Below are 21,834 nucleotides of genomic sequence, written 5' to 3'. Positions count from 1 at the left end.
AAAACTATATAAATAATAAAATAATAATTTTATAACAATAATATAGAATAATATATAATAGAATATATAATATATAAAACATATATTTCATATATGTTTTATTTTAAATAGTATATTTTTATATAAATATATAAATTTATAGTTTATGTGTAAATATATTTTTAAATAATGTATTATACATTTTATATGTTTTTATATCCTTATATAGACATAAAATATATATAATACATATTTTGAATATATATATGTAATTCAGTGGAAACCAATAGTTCATAATAATGTCAATATTATTCTGCAAAATCTAATATAGACCTGAATTTCTCTTTTCCTACTAAGAAATAGTTCTGTTTAATGGAAAGATCCATTATCTCTAGTATAAGATCCTGATTGCAAACTCCTGTAGGGCAGGTTGTAAATCTGCAGTATGTAATAAGGATCCTTCATTGAGTTTGATCTCCACTAAGGGCCTAACGACACCAGTTTCAAAGCAATGGTGTTATAGCATGTTTTTATGATGGAGGAATTGTTACCAAGCTTTACCTGACCTCACTGTGCAGACTTCATCCTGGGAATCTATCAGTCAGATGCATTTTTGGCATTCATAAATCAACTGCACAGCTCAATTCTGGAACATACACCCCTGCTGAATGCATTTCTCTTGTGCTATAGTCATTTACACTGAATTCATATGGAGTGGTGTCATCAGGATCCGAGTAAAGAGGGAAGCAGGAAGAGTTCATATATTAAATTTTAGATTAAATTTTACAAGAATAAAACTGGTATTAAAACATTATGCATTGATGAGTATAGCTATCTGTATAGTCATTTTCTGAGTTTTAATATGTTCTTCACTTATGGTAAAAAAAAAATATTACAGGCTCCAACATGTAAAGAGGTTAGAACTTGTTAATGTAATTAATATTTCTACATATCAAGGCAAACAATCACTCACTTCTATTGATAAGTAAATCTGTTAAAAAAAGGATGCATATAAAAAAAAGCTGTTAGTTCACCTTGGAGTGTTACATGAATGGACTACGCAGGGCTCGGGCAACAGCCGGGCTGCCCACAGGTTGGTGCCAGCCACCAAGTGCCGTGTGTTGCAGAGCCAAAGCAGAGCCACTGCAGAAGGGGGGACTGCGGGATTCGGGCGGATCACAGAGCCGCTGTACACAGGCAGGCACACAGTAGCTCTTGGTATAACACCACGGTCAAGGCAAATAGTATTTTCCTTGGATGAGTAAACAGGGGAATATCAGGTTGAGCTAGAGGGGATGGATGACACCTGTAATTAGGACTCTTTGGGGATAACAGTGTTTAATTCCAACACGGAAAGTTCCAACAAGGTGTTGATGAATCACAGTTTTAGAGAATATGCATAGTTATTATTTAAGGACTTGAAAAAATGCATTACAGTGAAAGCCTCAAGAGTATAACCTGTTTTACTTAACCAAAAAAAAAAGGATTAAGGGTTATTTGAATAGAGCCTAGAATTATCTCTATATGGAACACAAATCATAATATAAAGCTTAGAAACTGTCAAACAAAATATAGTACCTGGAAAATGTAGAAGTAGAACAGGCAAATTCAGACCAGACACAAAACTTCCTTTTATAATTGTAACCGTTTTAAGTGGAATTAAGTTTTAGAGCAACCTACCAACATTTGTTCTGGATTGTTCATCACTGGAAATGTTTAAGTTCTATCTGTGCGTTGTGTTATGTACAAGGTTATATGGACTAAATAAGAACAGTGGTCTCCTCTGATTTCTAATCTATTAAGAAAAATAATTAGATTCTGTTCCAAAGTTGATTTTAGCCTTTATAAATCTACGTATCCTTCACAAATCAAAGGAAAAGTCCAACATGGAAGTAAAATTAGTGCACGATTTTAAAATTTAAGTTAATTAAACACTTTTAAAATGTGAGTTAAATGTTTGGTTGTATGTTCTCAGAGGTACAGATTTTTATATACATAATTTTCTCAGGAGAGAGTACAAACCAAGCTTCTGAGAAGACAAGATACCATCCCATCAGGCTTGCAGCCTTGAGACTAATCATACATGACTGTAGTAGTGGCTGTTTTTCTTACTGCACTGAAATGTTTTTGTTTCAAACTGAATATTGCATTGAGAGCCTCACAACCCTGCCAAGCAGAGCAAGGGCTGTCTCACTTCTGGACTCCAGCTAAATAGACTGAATGAGGGGTTGTATTTAACCCATTTCAAACATCCAGATGAAATATGCTTATTTGCTTCTTATACAGGCTAGGACATATTTCACTTAAAGATGAGTTTAATGGAAATAGCAAGTGATTTGTCATCAGCTTCAGTGAAACCCAGGATTATACTTACAGTACACATGGGAAGATAGGCTTTCTGAAAAGAACATCCTGCAATCTCAAACACTTCATCATGTGAACTTAATATACCTCCATATTGTACACCTGCATGTTCTGAGCAAATTACATCTTAAAGGAAATTGGGCTTTTTGCTCCTACTTCTACTGTTGGAAGTCTTTCCCAGAATTTGAAAAATTTTATTTCTAAAACTTGAAACCATTACCTTCCTTTGTAACAACTGCTGCCATGACAAAAAAATGTTTTGTATTTGCTTTTATGGGTGGATATACATTGTTTTCTTAAGCTCATCCAATACAGTGAGCTACGCATCAACAGTTTATTTTACTAAGATGGTGTTTTTATCAGAACTAAGACAGGAATTCTGGATAGCTGAACAATTAATCCTTCCTCATCATTCTCATCAGGCTCCAAATCACCACCAAAATAGTTAGGCTTTTTCTGCCCGTGAAACGACAAGCATCTGACCAATTAAACAAACTTCCAGAGTAAACTTACCCAGTTTTCGCAAAAGTTGCCCAGTATCTCAACATGGACCGGCTTAAGATTTCTTCAGCTTTAGTGTAATTCACTCTTCTTTCTAGGGGCAATCCAAACACAAACTCAATCTCATAACCATGCATTACTCCCATCCACTCTGGCCAAGGGAGCTTTGAGGATCGATGTTCAAAGAAATAAAAGAAAGCGCTGTGTCCTAGTTGAGCAAATTTTTTGGTGAATTCCATTGCAGGACATATTATATTGTAGTCACCAATAACATCATCCATGGCATCACGGTAATGTTCTGGCTTTTGCTCATTTTCCCAATCTGTGTACTGAAAAATGATTGATTCTATTGCAAGTTGGCTTGCTTCTGGGAAGGACAGAGTTAAAGCTGCTTCAAATTCTGTTTTATTGATCAAGCCATCACTATCCTTGCTGAAGCCAGGGATGCCGTATGTTAGAAATGCTGATCCTTCATCTTTATTAACACCGACTAAGATCTGTGTTTGTTTGAAAAGGCCATTCTCAATCACCGTTTCTGGCATGTCTGAGAGAAAATCACCATCCACAGTTGGACAAAAATATACTTGTAAAAGAGAGTCATATTTTACAACAAAAATTTCATTCTCTAGTATATCCTTTGGGTCCTTGTCTTGGAGGCAGAGAATTAGCTCTGTCTCATTGCTGGTGGGACACTGGAGTTGTTTAGCTAAAGCCACTGTTCTGTTTCTGGCTTCAGATGCTGTTATTGCAGCCCAAGGGGCATTTGCAGATCCACTTTGCATGATGGCTCTTGTGAAGAAAGGATGGCTTTTAGGAGAAAGGATATGGTAGCTGACAGAAGCTGAGCCAGCACTCTCTCCAAATATAGTCACACTTTTTGGATTGCCTCCAAATGCTGCTATGTTCTCCTGGACCCACTGAAGTGCCAATCTTTGATCAAATAAACCCGCATTTCCAGGAGCTTCCTGGTTTCCTGGCAAAGCCAAAAATCCTAATGCACCAGTCCTGTAGTTCATGGAAACTACAATGACTCTTTCTACCCTGGCCAGAAACTTGCCATCATAGACTGGTAGGGAAGTCGACCCAGTCTCAAAGCCACCACCATATATCCACACCATGACAGTTGCGTTCTTGGGTTTGGGAGAAGGAATCCATACATTAAGGTATAAGCAGTCTTCACTTAGGTTAGTTTTTGGATTCCACATCTCTGAGCCAGGAAAACCCGGGTAAGTTGTATCTATAAGCTGGTAACAAGAGTTTGCATGTTTTGTGGCATCCCAAACATCTGACCACTTCTCACGAGGTTCTGGTTTTTGAAATCTCAGTCTACCAATGGGTGGCTGTCCATAAGGTATTCCAAGGAAGGCTGTCACAGTTCCCCCCAGTACCTGCAGGTTCGTCCCTCTGACTCTGCCTTTTTTGGTTGTAATGATGTTATCTTCAGGCACTACCTTCCTGATAAACATATACAGGAGAAGCAGCCACATAAGAAATCTAGTATAGACACTTGTACCATTTGTCCAAATCATGATGCCTGAAACACAGGAAAAAAGAAATTCAGAATTAGTATTGCAATGTATTAGTACCAGAGCCAAAACAGTTTATTCAAAAAGGGTATAGGTCATCCCAAGGACACTGAAAATAAAATGGTGCTGCTGCACAAAGCTCAGCAGTCTTTAACCATAAGTTTTTGTAAGTTAGTTGTGTTGCAAAGACTGTGTTTAGTATTTAGTATTTGGTACAGTGCTTCAGAAAAACTGTTGCTAAAAAAACATAGAACTGAAGAAGCCAGACCAGGGAAGGTAAAGTCATATAACCAGACTCTGACTACTTCAGTTAGGAGATGACTTAACCACTTGCATTTCCACTGGCACAATGAACAGGACATTTTATGATCTGTGACGGAAAATGCCATGCCCGACTAGCCATTATTTTGTAGAGGCTACTTTGGCAATTGGTATTCTCAAATCAATAAAGAGTGATAACAAACATCACTAGGCACAGATTTTTCCACACATAAACACGCATCCCATGAACGCTGAAAAGGAGCTTGAAGCCAAGTTTTAATCCAAGGATTTCCAGGTCCGCATAAGTTTTGAACTATATGCTTCTGTCACAGTAGATGCCTGGGCTGAAGCAAACTGTTGAGATGGCATTGCTATAAACTCAAAGCACTGGGTGATTTCACTGTCCTACTCGTATGTCTTAAGATCTAAAGGTGTTTTAACAAGTGAAGTACATGAAGTGCCTCTGAACTGACTGTCAGTTCATCAGCTCCTGTGGGCAACTGCATACAGAGGTACACCAAGACCTAAATGAAACATTTATTTTAAGATCTTTTTTCTCTAAAGCAACTTAACCAAGTTTACAACCATCATAGTCATGACAAGTAGTCATACTTCTACTACTTAGAATGAACATTAAAATGCTAAAAAGCTAGGGATTTTTTAATATATGTAGGTGGTGCCTAATAATTTAAGTATGGCCTTGTCTTTGCTTCCTGAGAACTTTTCAAAGTGATAATTAATATTATCTTAAAGCTAAGGATATAGATGCTAATTATGTACCACATGTAAGCATACTAATAGTCCTATTTACCCCAACCTTTTCAAATGCTATAAAAACCCCAGTCTCTTCCCCTTGAAAGTGAAAAGTCAGAAAAAGACTATTTGCATAAACCCATTTCTATGGCTTACATATTTGAAAATGCTCAACAAAGCTTCCATTTTTTGCTTGTTGCCCTGTCGTACATAGTGTACTCTGTCCTTCCACTTTAAACAGGCCATTCTTTGTTAATGAGAAGCACTTGTGTCCTTAAAAGGAATGAGGCTAATTTCTGTGGAAAGTACAGCTGTGGCCTAATCTGAGCTCCTCCTGCTTGTTTGCATATTCTTGGAAATCAACTAAGAAAATGCGGGGGGGGGGGGGGGAAGGAAGATTTTGCGCAAAGAGGTTCCTAACTTCGAGATAACATCAAAAGAGCAGGGAAGAATCTTCAGAGACAATATTTTTAGCATTCATCTAAACAGATAGAAAATAGACAAATTTTAGAAAACATAAACATTTACACTCTTGTCTTTTTATTAAAAAAAAAGATAAGGTGGTGAATGGGGGCAATAGACTTCAGAGTTGGTCTAATACTCCAGCTAGCCTTCAGCTTGACTTATAGAAACCTGCAAATGGTCCCATGTATGCTAAACTTTAGAGATGTGAGTAGTCAATCTGGATGACTGTCCTGGTTTTGGCAGGGATAGAGTTAATTTCCTTCCTAGTAGCTGGTACAGTGCTGTGTTTTGGATTTAGGAGGAGAACAATGTTGATAAGGCACCGATGTTTTAGTTGTTGCTAGGTAGTGTTTACACTAGTCAAGGGCTTTTCAGCTTCCCATGCATTACCAACTGAGAAGGCTGGAGGTGCACAAGAAGCTGGGAGGGGGCACAGCCGGGACAGCTGACCCCAACTGACCAAAGGGACATTCCATACCATGTGACGTCATGCTCAGTACATAAACTGGGGAAAGCTGGCCGGGGGGGCCGCTGCTCGGGGACTGGCTGGGCATCAGTCGGCGGGTGGTGAGCAATTGCACTGTGCATCACTTGCTTTGTGTTTTATTATTATTATTACTAAATTATTATTCTTATTGTTATTATTATTCTATTTCAATTATTAAACTGTATTTATCTCAACCCACGAGTTTTTCTCACTTGTGCTCTTCCAATTCTCTCCCCCATCCCACGCAGGGGAGGGGGGGAGAGTGAGCGAGCGGCTGTGTGGTGCTCAGTTGCCGACTGAGGTTAAACCACAACAATGACACATGGGGTCCAGCAACTCCTGAGGATTTTGGGTAAGCAGAGGCTTGCTCCGGCAGCCTGCAGGACCCACACAGGAGGCTCACATCATTTAGTGGCATTTAGCTCCCCTTTCTATGTGCCAGTCATTTTTTTTTCCATTCATTCCTGTAATAAAATCTTTTAAGAGCTGGGTGAGAAAAGGTATGTAAAGATTAGCTTAGGGCTAAACTCTTTCACCCTATCTCACGGTCAGCCAAGGCAACTGGGGTAGCTGTGAGAAATGTTAATAGTAGGGATCTATCTGGGTACGTGTGCACCCAATGCACAGCATTGTGAGATGGGAAAAGTAACTTCTATGTCTGTTGTTTCACTGACGCTGTCTTTTTTCACATGCTCACTTCTAACATACCACCCAAGACGGAACCACAACAACAAGCTGGAAATAATAAGAGATTTCAAACATCGTCATTATGAAGAAGAGAAATGACATGACATGACACTAAGAAAAGCAAGAGACGTTAAAGTTCCTAAAGCTTTTAATATCTAAATAGTAATTAAAATTAATTCCCCTCTGCACTTTCCTGTTAATTAAAAAAGAATGGGATGGGAGGAAAACACTGTAGCATTGCAAAACACAGAGGCATTACTTTTGACCCTAAGAAGTTTTAGACAAGAACTTTATGAAGAAAAAAACTAACAAAAAATTCAGTTCTGTACCTTTTTAATTAACTCTGCAAAAGAACAGGTGGCATTTTAAAGAAAAGATTTGAAATAGATCAAGCTTGAAAAACACAGAAGTTTTGTACTACTGAATGAGAGGACTTGTCTAGTCTCAAGTTACTCTGTTAATATGAACAAAAGTAGCAAGTAACAGAGGATGATTATTACACCTTGAACATATGGCAAATATTACTTTTAATAAGGGTTTTAATGCTGTATTAAAACAAACTGAACAACGTAAAGCACACTGAGCAAAACAAACATTACTTGATTACTACTATGAGAGTAAAAGGGTCAGAAGATTGCTTTAGCTCATCAACCTTAACCGAGCAGAGATATATCATAATATGTATTTGCACACTTTAAAAAGCTGCTTGTGTAGTAGTTTCCTCCAGCAAAAGTTAAACAGACTATACTTTTTTATTCTTATTCAGAAAAGGAACATAATTTATTTCAATAACTGTTTCCTCTCCTTGCAAATCTTCACACAGCCAAAAAAATCTATACACAAGACTATATAATCATTATTTAAATAGAAAAGATGGTTGAATTAATAAGTGATTTCTAGCTCAGTTTAATTTACTTAGCCCAGGATCCCTTGAATAATACCAAAGTCTGATACACATGCCTGCTTACTCGTTCCATTTGCAGAGCAGAGTGAGTTTTCCCAAGAGAGCAACAAATGGGCAGAGCGTAACATTTTAAAAGATCCCAATCCCCATGCAAATGAAGCTGAACTGGCAGACAGAGACGTGTAAATAAAGAATCACTTACCCCACTTCTATTACAAGAACTACAAAGTTTTTAAGAGTCAGGATCTTTGAATACTTCAAGGAAAATGCAGTATGCAGCTGCTGCTTTAAGCCCGTGAATTGGACAGTACTGACATTATAATCAACTGTTTCTGACACAAAGCTCGCGGGAGTTGGCAGCAGCAACTTGATCTGCAGGCAGCCGTTCCTTACTATCTGACATCTGCTCAAAGGCTAATGGTATAGTTGTAGAAATGCTACAGAGAAAAACATGTTTTGGAGAAAATCAGTCATGAGCTTCTACAGGAAAAGGAAGATGCAGTGATTTGTTCTTAGCACGGGGCAACAATTTTATACTCTAGAAAGATAAACAGAATTATAATAAAATCCTGCCTCTTTCTCCTTCATCTTGCTTAGAACACCAATCTCACCTGTAATTTTTTGCTGTTGTACAGCTCAAGATTAGCACAATTTTAAAGTACCTCAAACTTTTCTTTTCACTGTAACATAAGTAGTTATTTTTGGTTTTAAGCAACTGTGGCAGATAAAAAAGGAGTGTCCTCTGCACAGACATGTCAACAACTGGTAAACATCAGTGGTATTACTTGACTCATGGCCATCTGTAGATTACCATAGAAATCTGCGTTGTCCTCGTCTGATGTTAAGGTTAAAAATGGTACCCATGTGGTGTCATGCGCTATTTTCTCTCTCTTCTTAGGCTTCAAATACGAAATCACCAATGCTGCTTAGTATACCAAATATCCTCCTTTTCCTTGAACCTCTTAAGTATTGTTTCCGCCAGAATTCAGCGCTGCAGGTAAAAGCCAGTCTAAACCGCAGGTCAGAGTTGTCAGGGTTGCGGCACAGCTGGGGACGTGTCCCACGATGCAGGGGTCCACAGTGCTTGTCAGCAGTAAATCTGCACCTGTAGTCCCCCAGCTGGGAGTGGGACCCTCTTTGCTGTGTGCTATAGAGATGTATATTGAGAGACTATTTAACTTGCAAATGTTTTGAGGCACAAATGAAGGCAGAATAGAGAAGAGGAGTGAAGATAAATAAATTACATGAAGATAAATAAATTACATGAAATAAATAAATGACAACTCCCATTACAAAATGTCCTGTCAAACCCACATCCCTGAGCCACCACATGAAACCACCTTGGTGGTGAGGCTGCTGGCCCCCAGCAGCATCTGCTCACTAGTGCTGCTCTGACAAAAAAAAAAGTTTCCACAATTTAAGGTTTTCTTCTACTGAGAGCCTTTGCTTCCCCCGTTAGAGCTGAAGAGAGTTACTTTCTCTCTGTTTAATAATCACACTACAGCTCTGTTTCAATTAGAGAAAGGCAATATTTGTAATGTATAGAACAGGAATAAAGCAGACATAAAAAGTTAAGTATGAAGTTTATAGACCTTAACATGGAGACTACAAATGATTTTTAAAAGCTAGCACGTGAAATAGTGTTTTAATAGAGAAAAGCTCAAGAAAGCATGGTCATTTAGTTTCTCCCAGTAATTTTGCAGCGTACCTTTAGGATCAGACATTTGAAAGGTACATTGCAGGGACCTGTCCATTGGAGAGAACATGGCCCAGTCTAAACCTAAACCAGGTTATAAATTCCTAAGCTTTTAGCATGGAAGTGTCCAATATAGTTGCTAGTTGGGAATTCAGAATTCTTAGCTGAGATTTTTATCTCAGTAATGTAAATAGAAATATTTAATAACAAAATAGGATCAATTCAGAATCAACTCTAGTTGCAACTCTTGCTGATCAAATCTTTTCAAGTGCAGTTTTCTGTAGGAAACACTAAGTTGTGCTCTTTAAATTAAGGCAGTTTTCAATGTTCTCTGACGTGCGCATTCACTGACTTTCTCTAATGCCTCTTCAACCCATTTGGAAACATGAACAGGTGACACACATTTGCTTCATTTTCGTGACAACAGAGGAATGAATCATAAGCCCCAAATCTTGTTAGAGGCCACTTTTAAATAAAGTATTTCTGATGCTTATGACAAACCATTGTATTCTCAACCCTCATCACTGCCTTCAGCAGTAGAGAAACAACAGGAGACTCAAAACAATAAAAATGCTCTTTCTGGCTTCATCTATTTTCCAGCATTGGATGTGTTGTCCTATGCCTGCTGTCACCACCACTCCCTTCCCCTCTCCTCGCCCCTCTCTGCTCCCCTTTACAGTGCCCAAGGCACCTGAAACAGCATCCCGCTCTGAGGCAGACACAGTTACTAAATGCAAAATGTGGAGCATTTCTATGGACTCTGACAAGATGACCCCGAGACAAGTGAATCAACTGTCTCAGGCTGTTTCTTGGGCGGCAGGAAACACTGAGTTCAGCCTTGGGGTTACCTGGATGTCTTCAGGGAAGGGGGGCATTAGGACAGACTGTTTAGACTGTTATACTTCTTGACTATTATACTTTAGTCTAATGTTAGACTATTATGCTGTACTTTTTAAGAAAACTAAGCCCTCTTCTATAATTTTTCCTTTAATTAAAAAATTAACATATAAATTAAAGTTTCACAACTGTGTGCTGTGAGAGGAAACACTTATTTTAGTTATTACTTAGCTTACTAAAAATACCTGCGTGAAAATGAGAGATTAAATACATTTGATGCCTTTAGTAATTCTGCATAGAGTGGTGATTTTCTCAGTTTTCCTTTGGGAGCTTGAAAGGAAAGGATGCACAAACCAGCAGATAGAACACCATATATACAGATGTGCGTGTATATATATGAGTTGTTATACATATATATATATATACACATATACTGGTACTTTTAAATATCTCTGTCCATCTATCTACCCATCTATAATGCTGGGGGTTTTTGAGGTTATGTAAATTTTTATTTAAGGCAAGGTTCTTAAAAATCACCACCAAAGATAAAAGTGTCTTTTCATTATTTAATGTGTACATATGAAATAGATGTCACACTGACATAGGAATTTTGATACAAGAGATGTCCAAGTCTCTTAAGAAATGAAAGCAAAGGCCAAAAATGAAAGCAAATCTTCAGGATTCACCTAATAGCGCTGAGAAATCTACGAGAGAGAAAACTGTTTGGAAAAAGATGTATCTCAGATATTTCTAGTGGAAAACATGTGCCTCTCTCCCACGGTGTCCTCTGAGCTTTCAAGGTCTACTTGCACGTGAAGAGTCCCATTCACCAGATTTGATCCTGTCCTTCCAAGCCATCTACAGTTTCAGAAAGAGGGCTCCTGTAAGGATAACTGGACTGAAAAGCTATGTCACTTCAAAGTAAAGGATATCACATATGAAGTGTGTGCATGTGTGAGGAAATATTTCCATGCTAATAGTATGTAAAAGTAGGAAACATTCTTATTTTTTTAATTGCTGAGAGGAAAATCAAAAGGCAAATTATAGCTAAACTACATGAAATGTCATTTCTATGAAAACGTGGGGAGGTTTTGTTTAAACTCCAGCCTTGGCAAGCTCCCTCAAGGGGCTTGGCCGTCTCTCATCCCCGGCTGAATTTTCACGCTGAGCATCTGTGTGACCTTGGCTAAACCTCTGAGAAAACTGCTACGTTGTGAGAAAAAGCTGTGAGGAAAACAAGTAAACTCAAGCTGTACAAGATACGAAAGGTGAAATTGCAGACAGGGGTAAGATTGCTGAGATGGGGACAGTTAGCAGCTCAAGGACTCAGAGAGAAAAACACCAAGCTGCAAGCTGTGAAATCTTCAGGTAAAAACACAGAAGTTGGGAGCTCAGCAGCAGCAAGGAACTACTTAGGCTCAGCTTTGAGGTTTGCATTCACATTACTCTACTGTGCATATCAGGAAATAAATCATGGCCTTTACTTTTAAGTTGAGTATATCCTGCTTGCAGAGCATCTTTCTATGCCCAAATACAGTGACACAAAAAGGTTACACCTTTCTCCTCTTTCTGTATTTCTTTTGCAAATCTCATACTCTGTACTGCACGCAACACCTGTGTATACCCAGGAATGTAAAACAGGCACACCCTAAGTAAACCTGGAGAGAGCTTAAGTGCTGCTACAGGTGATTGTAGCTGGTGGTGGGACCCATCTGAAATTCTGTTGTTATTCTGGTTATTCAAAGTAACCTCACTCCAGAGGAGCTTCCAGGACTATCAAATGTGCCCAACAATAGATCTGAAGGATAATTTGATAATATTAGGAAAGGTGTCTTAGATACATACCATGAAAATGGATACCAATTTATTAAGTATACAGAAGACACTAACACTCATATAAGCCATTAAACATGATTATATTTTCCTCTTATTGGTTCAATTATGATCCACTGCACCTTTCTCCTTATTACTCTAATTATAGATTGGTATAATTTCCCCATTATTAGCACAATTATGGTCTGCACTTTTATAAAATTCTTGGAGAAATCAGAACCAATGAGAAAATATAGCCAGTTAAAAGATAAATGTGGTATTATTATTATTATTATTATTATTATTATTATTTATTATTATTATTTCTTTTGAATAATCACTCTTAATTCCTTATGGTACTCTTACATAACTCAGTATTTTGTCTCATATAGAGATCAGATTCAATAAAGAAAATAAAAAATGATTAATGTATACACAATATGTTTTGCATGATGTTATTATAGCTTGGTGTTTAGCTTGTAAGAAAACAGGCAAAACTGGAGTTTCAGCAAAGAGCTGAAATCTTTTGTGAAATCTGAAAACTAATTAAGTTATAAGTTAGGTTTCACAGATTTCTGCAGAAGATGAATTAATTGACAATATAACTGTGTTTTCCATTTCTATGTTTCCTTTTTCGTTCCTTTTTTAGTTTAGAATTATGTAAAGATGTGTTTTACACCACCAAAGCTGGTGTGGGTATCTGTGTTTCAAAGAAGGGACTGCAGGCTATTAGTCTGTCCTTCCCCTCTTGACTTAAATCAAGCAAATGGTCCAGCCCATCCAATATGCAGGAAAGAAAAGAAAAAACCCAATGCTTGAAGGAATTGAGCTGGGGCCTAATGCTGTGGGGTTTTTTTCGTTGTTAATTTTTGTTTTTTTCCCAGGTAAAGATCGTGGTGTTTTACAAAGTATTGAATGGTTTTACATACGATCCTTCAATGAGAAAAAAAATATAACTATGTGTTATCTTGCTATAATAATTACATTCATCAGCTGGAAGACCTGTTTTTGATAGTGAAAAATTATACAAAAAAATAGTTGTATGTCTGCAGTCTACTCTTGAAAGCATAAATGCCTGAGCCAGTCCTGAATAACCAAATTTGGTTGCTGGTAATCACCTCCCAACAGCAGTATGAAGTTCACAGCAATAATATATCCTCTCATACCCAAACTCCATGAATAACTAAGAAGTTTGACGGATAAATGAACTCATTTGAATCTGTTAAGTAGAACTTGTATCTGGAAGGTGGGAACTCTTCCCAATTCCCAATTCTCCCAGTTCTTACTCTTTAATTTAGCCTCATCACTTATATGATCCTCAATCTTTCAGTTTCTGCATCAACAAGAGAGATACATATCTTTAATGAAAAATGCCATAGAGAAGTTCAAAGGTTTAGCTTAAGCCACTGCAGTGTTCAGATTTCAATTTCATTCAGCATGTTGAAAATAGGAATGAAAGAATTGAGCCTTACATCAGGACCTGCTGGGACTTGCGGGTGGGAAGTTATGGAGGAAACAAGTTCAGTGTGCCCCAGTCCACTCTCCAATAAATGGGTCACAGCACCTGAATATGTCACAACTATGGATTTTAGTGGAAATAATCAGGTGTTTGTAATGAGATAAAACTTCAGATCCGCTGTCGCTGGTCCACGTGGGTCTGAAGCCTGTGAGGGAGGAGGTATGAGAGGTTACTGCAGCCCACATGCAACGAAGGCAGCTGGGCTGCACCTCTCCAATAGCTTTTGCTCAAGTAGGAGGAAGGCAGTGTTGATGTTGGTCAACATCACGTCACATGTTTTATTTTTCCTCGCTGTGACTGCATCAGGGCAAAACTAAAAAATATTCCAGAGCCATTTTTCCTTTATTTTCTATAATTCACAGCTGATTTGATCTCTTTGCCTATGTGTTTCATGAAAGAAATATAACACACGTAGGCGCACACTGACCTCTGCCATAGGGTCATGCCCAGAGACCTTTACGTTTATGAAAGCTCAGGCACTGCTGAGCAGGGTTGTAGTCCCATCAGAGAAGCAAACTTCTCAGGCTGAGTGACTTTTTAACTAAAGGCCCCTTCGTTCTGTAGACGTGCAAATGTTGTGTAATCATGAAAATCTCATTATAAACATCTGTGCAAATTTTTCAAGAAGATGTCATGACTGGTGAATATTGGGTAATTCATCACAGTGCCATCTGCTTGAAAAACAGAGCTGTCAGAACAGGTGGCTTAGTGGTAAAGTACAGTAGACTCCCTCAGGTCTTGCTATATGTCTATATATTAGGTACATAACCTTAACTTAAAGGTAATATGATGTTCAAAATATCATGCTCAATATGAAGTTCAAGGATACAAGTCAAAACACTAAGGGCATTTTGATTCCAACAGTGTCCTTAAAATATTAATCATGTATAACTTTTAGGAAATATTATTTTACAAAAGTTAGAAGAAGAATTAATCAGTAACCTTCATTAGTTTATTAACAGTACATTCTGCTCGTGATTATTCTGCCCTGTGTAGATTCCTGATGGATTAACCCACCCAATAAACTTATCTTTTCTTCTTCTCACCTTTGTTTGCACCAAGGAGATCATACAAGCCTGAAACAACACTGACTTTTCCCAGTCCCTTTTCCCCTATCACGTAGTAGGATTTTAGCACTGAAAAAAATCCGTAAGTATATTTTCCGTTAGCAGGGGTTGCAGCAGGTTGAAACAGGAAAGGAAAACTTCAGTGCACTGATAGAGAACACAGGCAGACCTTGTGGACCTCAGCTGGGGAGAAGAGGCATTTTTAACAGTTGCAGGAACGTTACGATTCTCCGCTCATTCTCTCACTTTTGCCTGAAGGCAGGTTCAGTACTGTCCTGGTTTTGGCTGGGATAGAGTTAATTTTTTTCCTAGTAGCTGGTACAGTGCTGTGTTTTGGATTTAGCATGAGAATAATGTGATAACACGGTGATGTTTTAGTTGTTGCTAAGCAGTGTTTATACTAAGTCAAGGACTTTTCAGTTTCCCATACTCTGCAAGCAAGGGGGTGCAGAAGAAGCTGAGAGGGAGCATAGCCAGGACAGCTGAACCAAACTGGCCAAAGGGATATTCCATACCATATGACGTCATGCTCAGTATATAAACTAGGGGAAAGCTGGCCTGCATCACTTGTTTTTCCTGGGTTTTGTTCCTCTCTCTCTCTTTTGTTGTTTACCTTTTCATTACAGTTTTTATTATTATTATTAATAATAATAATATTATTAATATTATTTCAATTATTAAACTGTTCTTATCTCAACCCACGAGTTTTCTTACTTTTGCTCTTCTGATTCTCTCCCCCTTCTCACCAGGGCAGAGAGGGTGAGTGAGCGGCTGTGTGGTGCTTGGTTGCCAACGGGGGTTAAGCCATCACAAATACAAAATGCACAAAGACAGTCCGCAACCTGAAAGACTTCCTATTTACATTGTCAGACCAAGGATACTGGGAAATTGAAAGATGTGCCCAAGATCATAAAGAAGACTGAATTGCATTCAGACACCTAGAACTTTAAAACAACATCCTTCTTGGTTTGTTTTAAAACCCCATTTTATAGCTGCAGTGTGGTAGGTTTTCTTTCAATGTATTACTAAAAACTGAAGACGTTTTTGATGGTAATCTTGAATAAAAGCAGCATTTCCATCCATTCTCCACAGTAAACAGAAGTCAGCCCTTGGGTTTCAGAGGTTGTATTTTCTAAAAATCACCACAGGCAATAATCAAAAGAAGTTCCTGCAGAATACTCCTGGGCTTCTGAGCTGGTAGTCATACCGTGGGGAAGGAAAGCCACTTCAGAGCAGTCTGCCCAGGAGCTGCCAGTGCCTCTTGTTGGAGCCACCACCACAGCTGTGAATCTTTTGTGCACAATAATTAATCATAATAAAGGTTGTAGTGAGGATTTGGTCTGGAAATGGATTCAGAAGGCACAGATGGAATATCATGGCACAAAACCATGTGCCTTCATTTTTGCCAAAGCAGCAACTCACTTGCATTGAAGAAAACCCACAGGTAGGCAGGCAGGCACTGCGAAGTAAGTTTTACATGGTTTGCCTTTCATTGCCTATCCTGCAGGAACACAGCTTTAATAAAATGTCAGTCTATTTCCCAGTGCTGCTGGAGGAATAAAGTGCCATGGCTAAGACTTGCTCAGTGAAAACATTCAAGTGATTTTAATTTTCGTGTTCATGCAAAAAAATCCCATCACCAGCTGATGAAAATGTCGAAAATTTTGAATGTCACACAATGAAATGCAAGTGCCTGTGGTGTTGCCTTTCTGATTAAGCACACTTGTACTTATATCAAATATGAACTGTCCTCCCCAGTGAAAGGGCATTTACCAGTGTTTAGGATTTAACCATGTGAAAAGTGAAAAGTAATTTGCTAACTTTCCTATGCTGTCTTTTCTCTCCTCCTCCTTTTATTCCACCCCCCCCAATTTTTAGTCAGCTATTCTCAGTGTTGCCAAAAAAAGTGCAGCAATGTTCTTACATGCAGAGTATAAAAAATAGCTTTTCTAATAAATGTTAACAGCAGCCGTAAAACAGCAAAATAAAATAACACTAAGAAAAACAATCAATAAAAATCTGTACAGGAATTAAGTATTGGTGCATGAAATAGGAAATGGGGCTTAATCAAAGTGCTTTATAGAGAAACCTGGAAGCTATTTCAAGAGAAGATGGGCAATGAGTAAAATTTATCAAATGTTGCTGAGATAATTATACCAGAACAGACAGGAAACAAGATGTTTGACCAAAGGGAATGTAAGCGAACGGATCCAGCTCTTTTCTATGCTTCCCAAATCATTGTCCTTTTCGGCCTAAGTGATCCCAGTGTGTCACCATGCAAATGATTTTAAGCTAATGCTGGGACAGATGTTTCAGCGATGGGTGCCTGGACAGCAGGAATTTAGTTCACGCTAAACACCTGATGCATGGGCAATGGGGATTTAGTCTATGGGATCAGTCTAGAGCTTCTCCAAACTGGGGGGGGGGGGGAGGAAAAAAAAAGAAGAAAAGAAAAAAAAAATAAGAAGCCCTGCAGTGTGAACACCATCAGATCCTCAGAACTGGCTCTTTTGTTGCTCTCACCAAGCTGCCCTACCTGCTATTGCAGCCACAGTGTGTCAGTGGGTACCTCCCTATCCCAAAATGCGCACCCAGACATGTCCAACTAATTTCTGCAAACAAACCCAAAGACCATCTGGTCGGCAAGCAGAAAATGGGAGTGTGCACAGCCAGTACCTAGCAACCTTCAGAACTGAGCCAGGGTAAATATAAATAAGCATTTATTTTAGATGATCAGATAAAGAGTCAATAGGATCAATATATATGTAAGCAGCTCCAAGCTCTGGTTACATGGGCTTTGGTGTCTGCTCTGTGGACTAAGAGCTTTTTACCCCTGAGCAATGTGGGGTTACGCATGGGAAGACAGCCCCTGCCTTAAGCAGTTGGAGGGATTTTCAAGCTCTTCCTTTGGTATCTCTGGCATTCTGGATATGGAATTGCTATGGGATGAGCTATCAAAGGGCTGTTCAACAGGCGTGTTACTATCTGTCTAGTATGCTACACTTGAGCCAAAATATGAGCCAGGAGCCCAAGGGTTTATGGGTATTAAGCAGAGATATTCCAGTTTAGGCATTTCCATTACATACGCAGATTCAACAGCAGAGGCTACAGAAGTGCTTCCTGTGCCTCAATGGATATTTAATCAATTAAGTGACTGAAAGACAGACATATTCTCTCCTCCTCCTCACCCAAAGATCTTGAGGGGGGAAAATACACTCTGCTAAAGCCAACAACCTCACTTGAATAATGGTTGTGAGATTCTCCAAGCATAGTACACCCCAAATATCTGCCAGAGATGGTAGTGACACTGTAGTGAATGCCCAATCCAGTGATGATAACCAGCATTTGACACAGCAAACATCCAAAGAGCAACTTTCATTTACTGATTTGTGGCACTTTAGAAACCAGTGTTCCCTCTGCCTCATTACTGGGCTAAAGATCTTTACCAAGACCTCTTTGAATTTATTGTAGGGAAATTTTATTGTACGTTTATACAGAGCAAACCTTTCTCTCAGAAAGCTGTACTGGGTCTTCACTCCTTGACTGCAGTTTCATTCATGATCAGGACTTTTCATGTAATGGGATGTGCAAGGAGATCAGCTAAGAGCAGTCTTAGTGATAAAAAGCTTTCAATTTAAGATAAGTGGCATCTGGTGGAAGCAGAAAGATGTGACACACACACTGAAAACCACAAAGCAACATTTGTCAACACATACAGCATATACCCACATGAATGTAAGGCAATAGAAGGTGACAAAGTTGTGGGGAAGTGCTTATGGGAAGCTCCTTCCCATGCACGGAAGGACAGAGAGGTGTTTGTCTGAGATAGGGTCAGCCAGAAATGAAGTCTGGAGTTTTTGGCAGGAGCTGGCATCTCAACAGCAGTAAAAATAAGAGGTAGGCAGGCAGTGAGGACAAGTTGTTCAGACTTGGAGTTCAAGCATCTGCCTGCTAGCTCCTGTTGTCCCCATGGTGCCTCAAAGTCACATGAAATAAGCCTGATCTTGGCTCACGTTAACTCATTTACTATAAATCTTTGGCATGGCATACAAGAGAATGTCAGTAAAAATGGAGCTGTTAACGCATGGATTTTTAGCACTATATACAATATGTCTGGCATTACTGTAGTGCTGTTAGCAGGAAGGACTCTGGCGCCGTCACGATGAAATATGCCAGTGCCTACCGCAGTTATTAGCATGTCTACCTTTGACAGGATGCCTTAAGAGTTTCTCCACGGGACAGCTGCTATATTACATCATGTCAGTGCACAGGATAGACCTATTAATGACTTTTAATGCAATACTCCATATCCTGACAATGCATGCTATTAGGCGGTCCTAATCACCGGATCACAGATATTGATATACCAACCCTAATAGCTCTAAAGATGTATGGTGCCAAAGTGTGCTACCCACGTCTGCAGCAGTATATAGTAAAACCATTAGGCAAAGACTCAAAATGTTATTTAGTTCAAAGGAAAATTATGACATTTCAAACCTAAACCTCCACAGATCCAGTGTATGCTAAAAGTAATTTGAATTTTCATTTTCCAGGTGTCCACCTATTGTTAGGTTAATGAGTGAGTGTTACAACCAGCTTTTCAAAAAAATAACAAAAAATATTGCTGCTCATTTTCCTGGCAGACTGCTTGCATCACTTTAATTTAGGAAGCAAACCATTTTACAATAATCACAGACATGTAAGTGAGCCAAAAATGGTGTTTATTTTGTTGCTTTCTAAATTTAAGCTGACCTAAATAATTTAATACAAAATTTGTAGCAATGAGAACATAATTTGGTGGACACATATGGGAACACATCGAATTTGTACTACAGAATTGTTACTCCTCTGAGTAAAAGACAATTCACCCTCTAAATGTACTGTAAATGCTGATATGGCATTCACTTTGGTGGCACGAATGGTGTTGTGAAAACAATACAGACCCTCTCTATGTTCCCTCCATCTGACATGGAAAAAGGAGAGCTTTCTCTTACCCAAGTGTGAAAACTGCGTACATGCTTATTCTCTGAGTGGGTGTTTGATACTCAATTGTCAAGATTGGCAGATGTCCCCAAACAGTATATTAAGTTGTTGCTGACAAATTCTTTTTGCTATCATGAAAATATGGAATAGTTTTAGCAAACAGTAAGGGAAGAATAGTGGAGGACTGATCCCATCAGCGGTGGTGTGTGTCCATGCTGCCCCAGACACTACACAGCAGTTATGGCAGTAGGGGCTGATGGAGACATGTCAGCTCAACCCAGCTGATTTGAAGCTCTCCATCGAGTAATCAACACTGTCACCTACTTCGTGAGTGAAGCAAAAAGCAATGTCTGAACTGACAGGTTATAATTAGTGGGTGATGAAAAGAAATATTAAGCAGGTAGACCTGTCGTCACTGTGCTCACCAATAAATTTTAGTACAATGAAGAATATCCTGGAGTTTCTCCACTGTGAAGCAGGATGTGTGGGAAGCTGGCACAAAGGCATTTCCTCTCAGATGTGTTTGTTATCTGATCACAGTTATGGCTAGCTGTGGCAGAACTGAACATGCTTCCAGCACCTGCTCCAGTAGGATGCAGGGATGCGTGAACCGCATCACCTCCCTGTGCTTCAGTGGACTATAGGGAAAGGTTGTGAACAACAGGATTTGGTCTTTGACCATTAAGTCCTCTAATTCAGCACTCAAGGAAAAGAAAACAATTATTTCTCTGTTTTCTATATTTTTTTTTTCCCTATTCTACCCTTTTCCAAAGCTCTTTGTACAGTTTCTCAAAAATATCTTCACTGGTCTTTGGAGTATTTTGTCCTATCTGTGTAACACCATATTTCCTCTGTATAAACTAAAGCAGAATAATAAGCATTTTCATAAATTTCAGCACACTTTACATTTCATATATATTCAATCACAATAAAATAAATGAAACTTAAGTGTGAGCTTAAGTGTAAGTTTAAATGTATTAATCATACTTCCATGTGGACTAAAGTCCTTTTTTGGACCAAGATTGTAAGTCATACTTCAGCCACGAACAGGAGTAAAGTACAAATATGAAGCAATGAGAAACCTTAGCATTTACTTGTTCTGACAGTCCTATAGGAATCTTCACTGCATAAAAATACTTTTTGGCTCAAAGCACTTCAGTCTTTCAGTGCCTGGGTAAGCATGTCTTAAGATACCTTTTCCCTCAGGTCCAAACCCACACAGGCTGAAATCAAAGGTTCTTTCTATCAAGTTAAGCAGGACTGAGTAGTCTGTGTTTTGGACACAGCCTGAAGATGAAAAAGGCTTTCACAGCCCCAGAACCAGCCCCAGCATTGGACTGGCACCGCGTTTCTAGTTACAGCTAGTGTCTTTTGTCCCATTCTATACAATCAGTAAATGAACTGAATAAGTAGTTTGCAAGAATTTTGTTCAGCAACCACACCAGTACCAGCTGCATTGCTAGTAATAACATAGACCATTCTTCAGAATCAAGCAAAACAGAAAATGTAATTAATTTTATTTGAAAATTCTGTCTGAGCACATTTGGCACTCACTTCATTTCACTGTCACATCAGAAGATACACTCTGACCAACATCACATACCCTGAAGACACAGAAGAAAGAGAATCAATATTATTGTTGGTGTTTGAATATTCAGTCTATGTAAATATATTACATACTTTGCTTGGCTTCGTCATAATAGCAAAAGCAAGCAAGACAAACTTGTATTTTTTTCTGCACATACTTTCCTTTTGTCTTTTTTTCAAATTTTGCATAGTGCATATTGCAAGCCTTTCTTTTTAGTTATATGCCTCTAGCTATTATCTTGGAACAAAAATTCAGACATATCCAGCACAAAACCACATGAAATGGCTCGTCACAACGGCTCCTCCAGGTTTCAGAATCATAGATGTGGGAAAGGAAGAGACCTATTAATTTATCTTTTTGCATATGCCCTTGCAGTCTAGTTTTTTCTATTTATTCTGAAAACCT

The 21,834-nt window shown here is 38.6% G+C and overlaps 1 protein-coding gene across 2 annotated transcripts in view; it reads right to left on the bottom strand.

The window, feature by feature from the left end:
• BCHE (butyrylcholinesterase) overlaps window positions 1-21,834 on the bottom strand; it is a 55,487-nt gene that overhangs the window by 25,023 nt on the left and 8,630 nt on the right. Inside the window, exons 1-2 of one of the 2 annotated variants that reach the window (XM_076341415.1) lie at window positions 8,130-8,216; window positions 2,857-4,378 (exon numbers count right to left, since the gene is read on the bottom strand). In XM_076341415.1, the coding sequence (XP_076197530.1) occupies window positions 2,857-4,373 (1,517 nt within the window). In that variant the 5' untranslated portion in view covers window positions 4,374-4,378; window positions 8,130-8,216. Of the gene's footprint in view, window positions 1-2,856; window positions 4,379-8,129; window positions 8,217-21,834 lie in introns of those variants that run through there. The other variant, XM_076341416.1, reaches the window with a different exon arrangement.

The sequence above is a fragment of the Aptenodytes patagonicus genome, chromosome 6, assembly GCF_965638725.1.
Source record: "Aptenodytes patagonicus chromosome 6, bAptPat1.pri.cur, whole genome shotgun sequence".
Taxonomy (NCBI): Eukaryota; Metazoa; Chordata; class Aves; order Sphenisciformes; family Spheniscidae; genus Aptenodytes; species Aptenodytes patagonicus.
The sequence above is the reverse complement of the archived record's forward strand: the minus strand, read 5'-3'. Positions and strand labels throughout refer to the sequence as shown.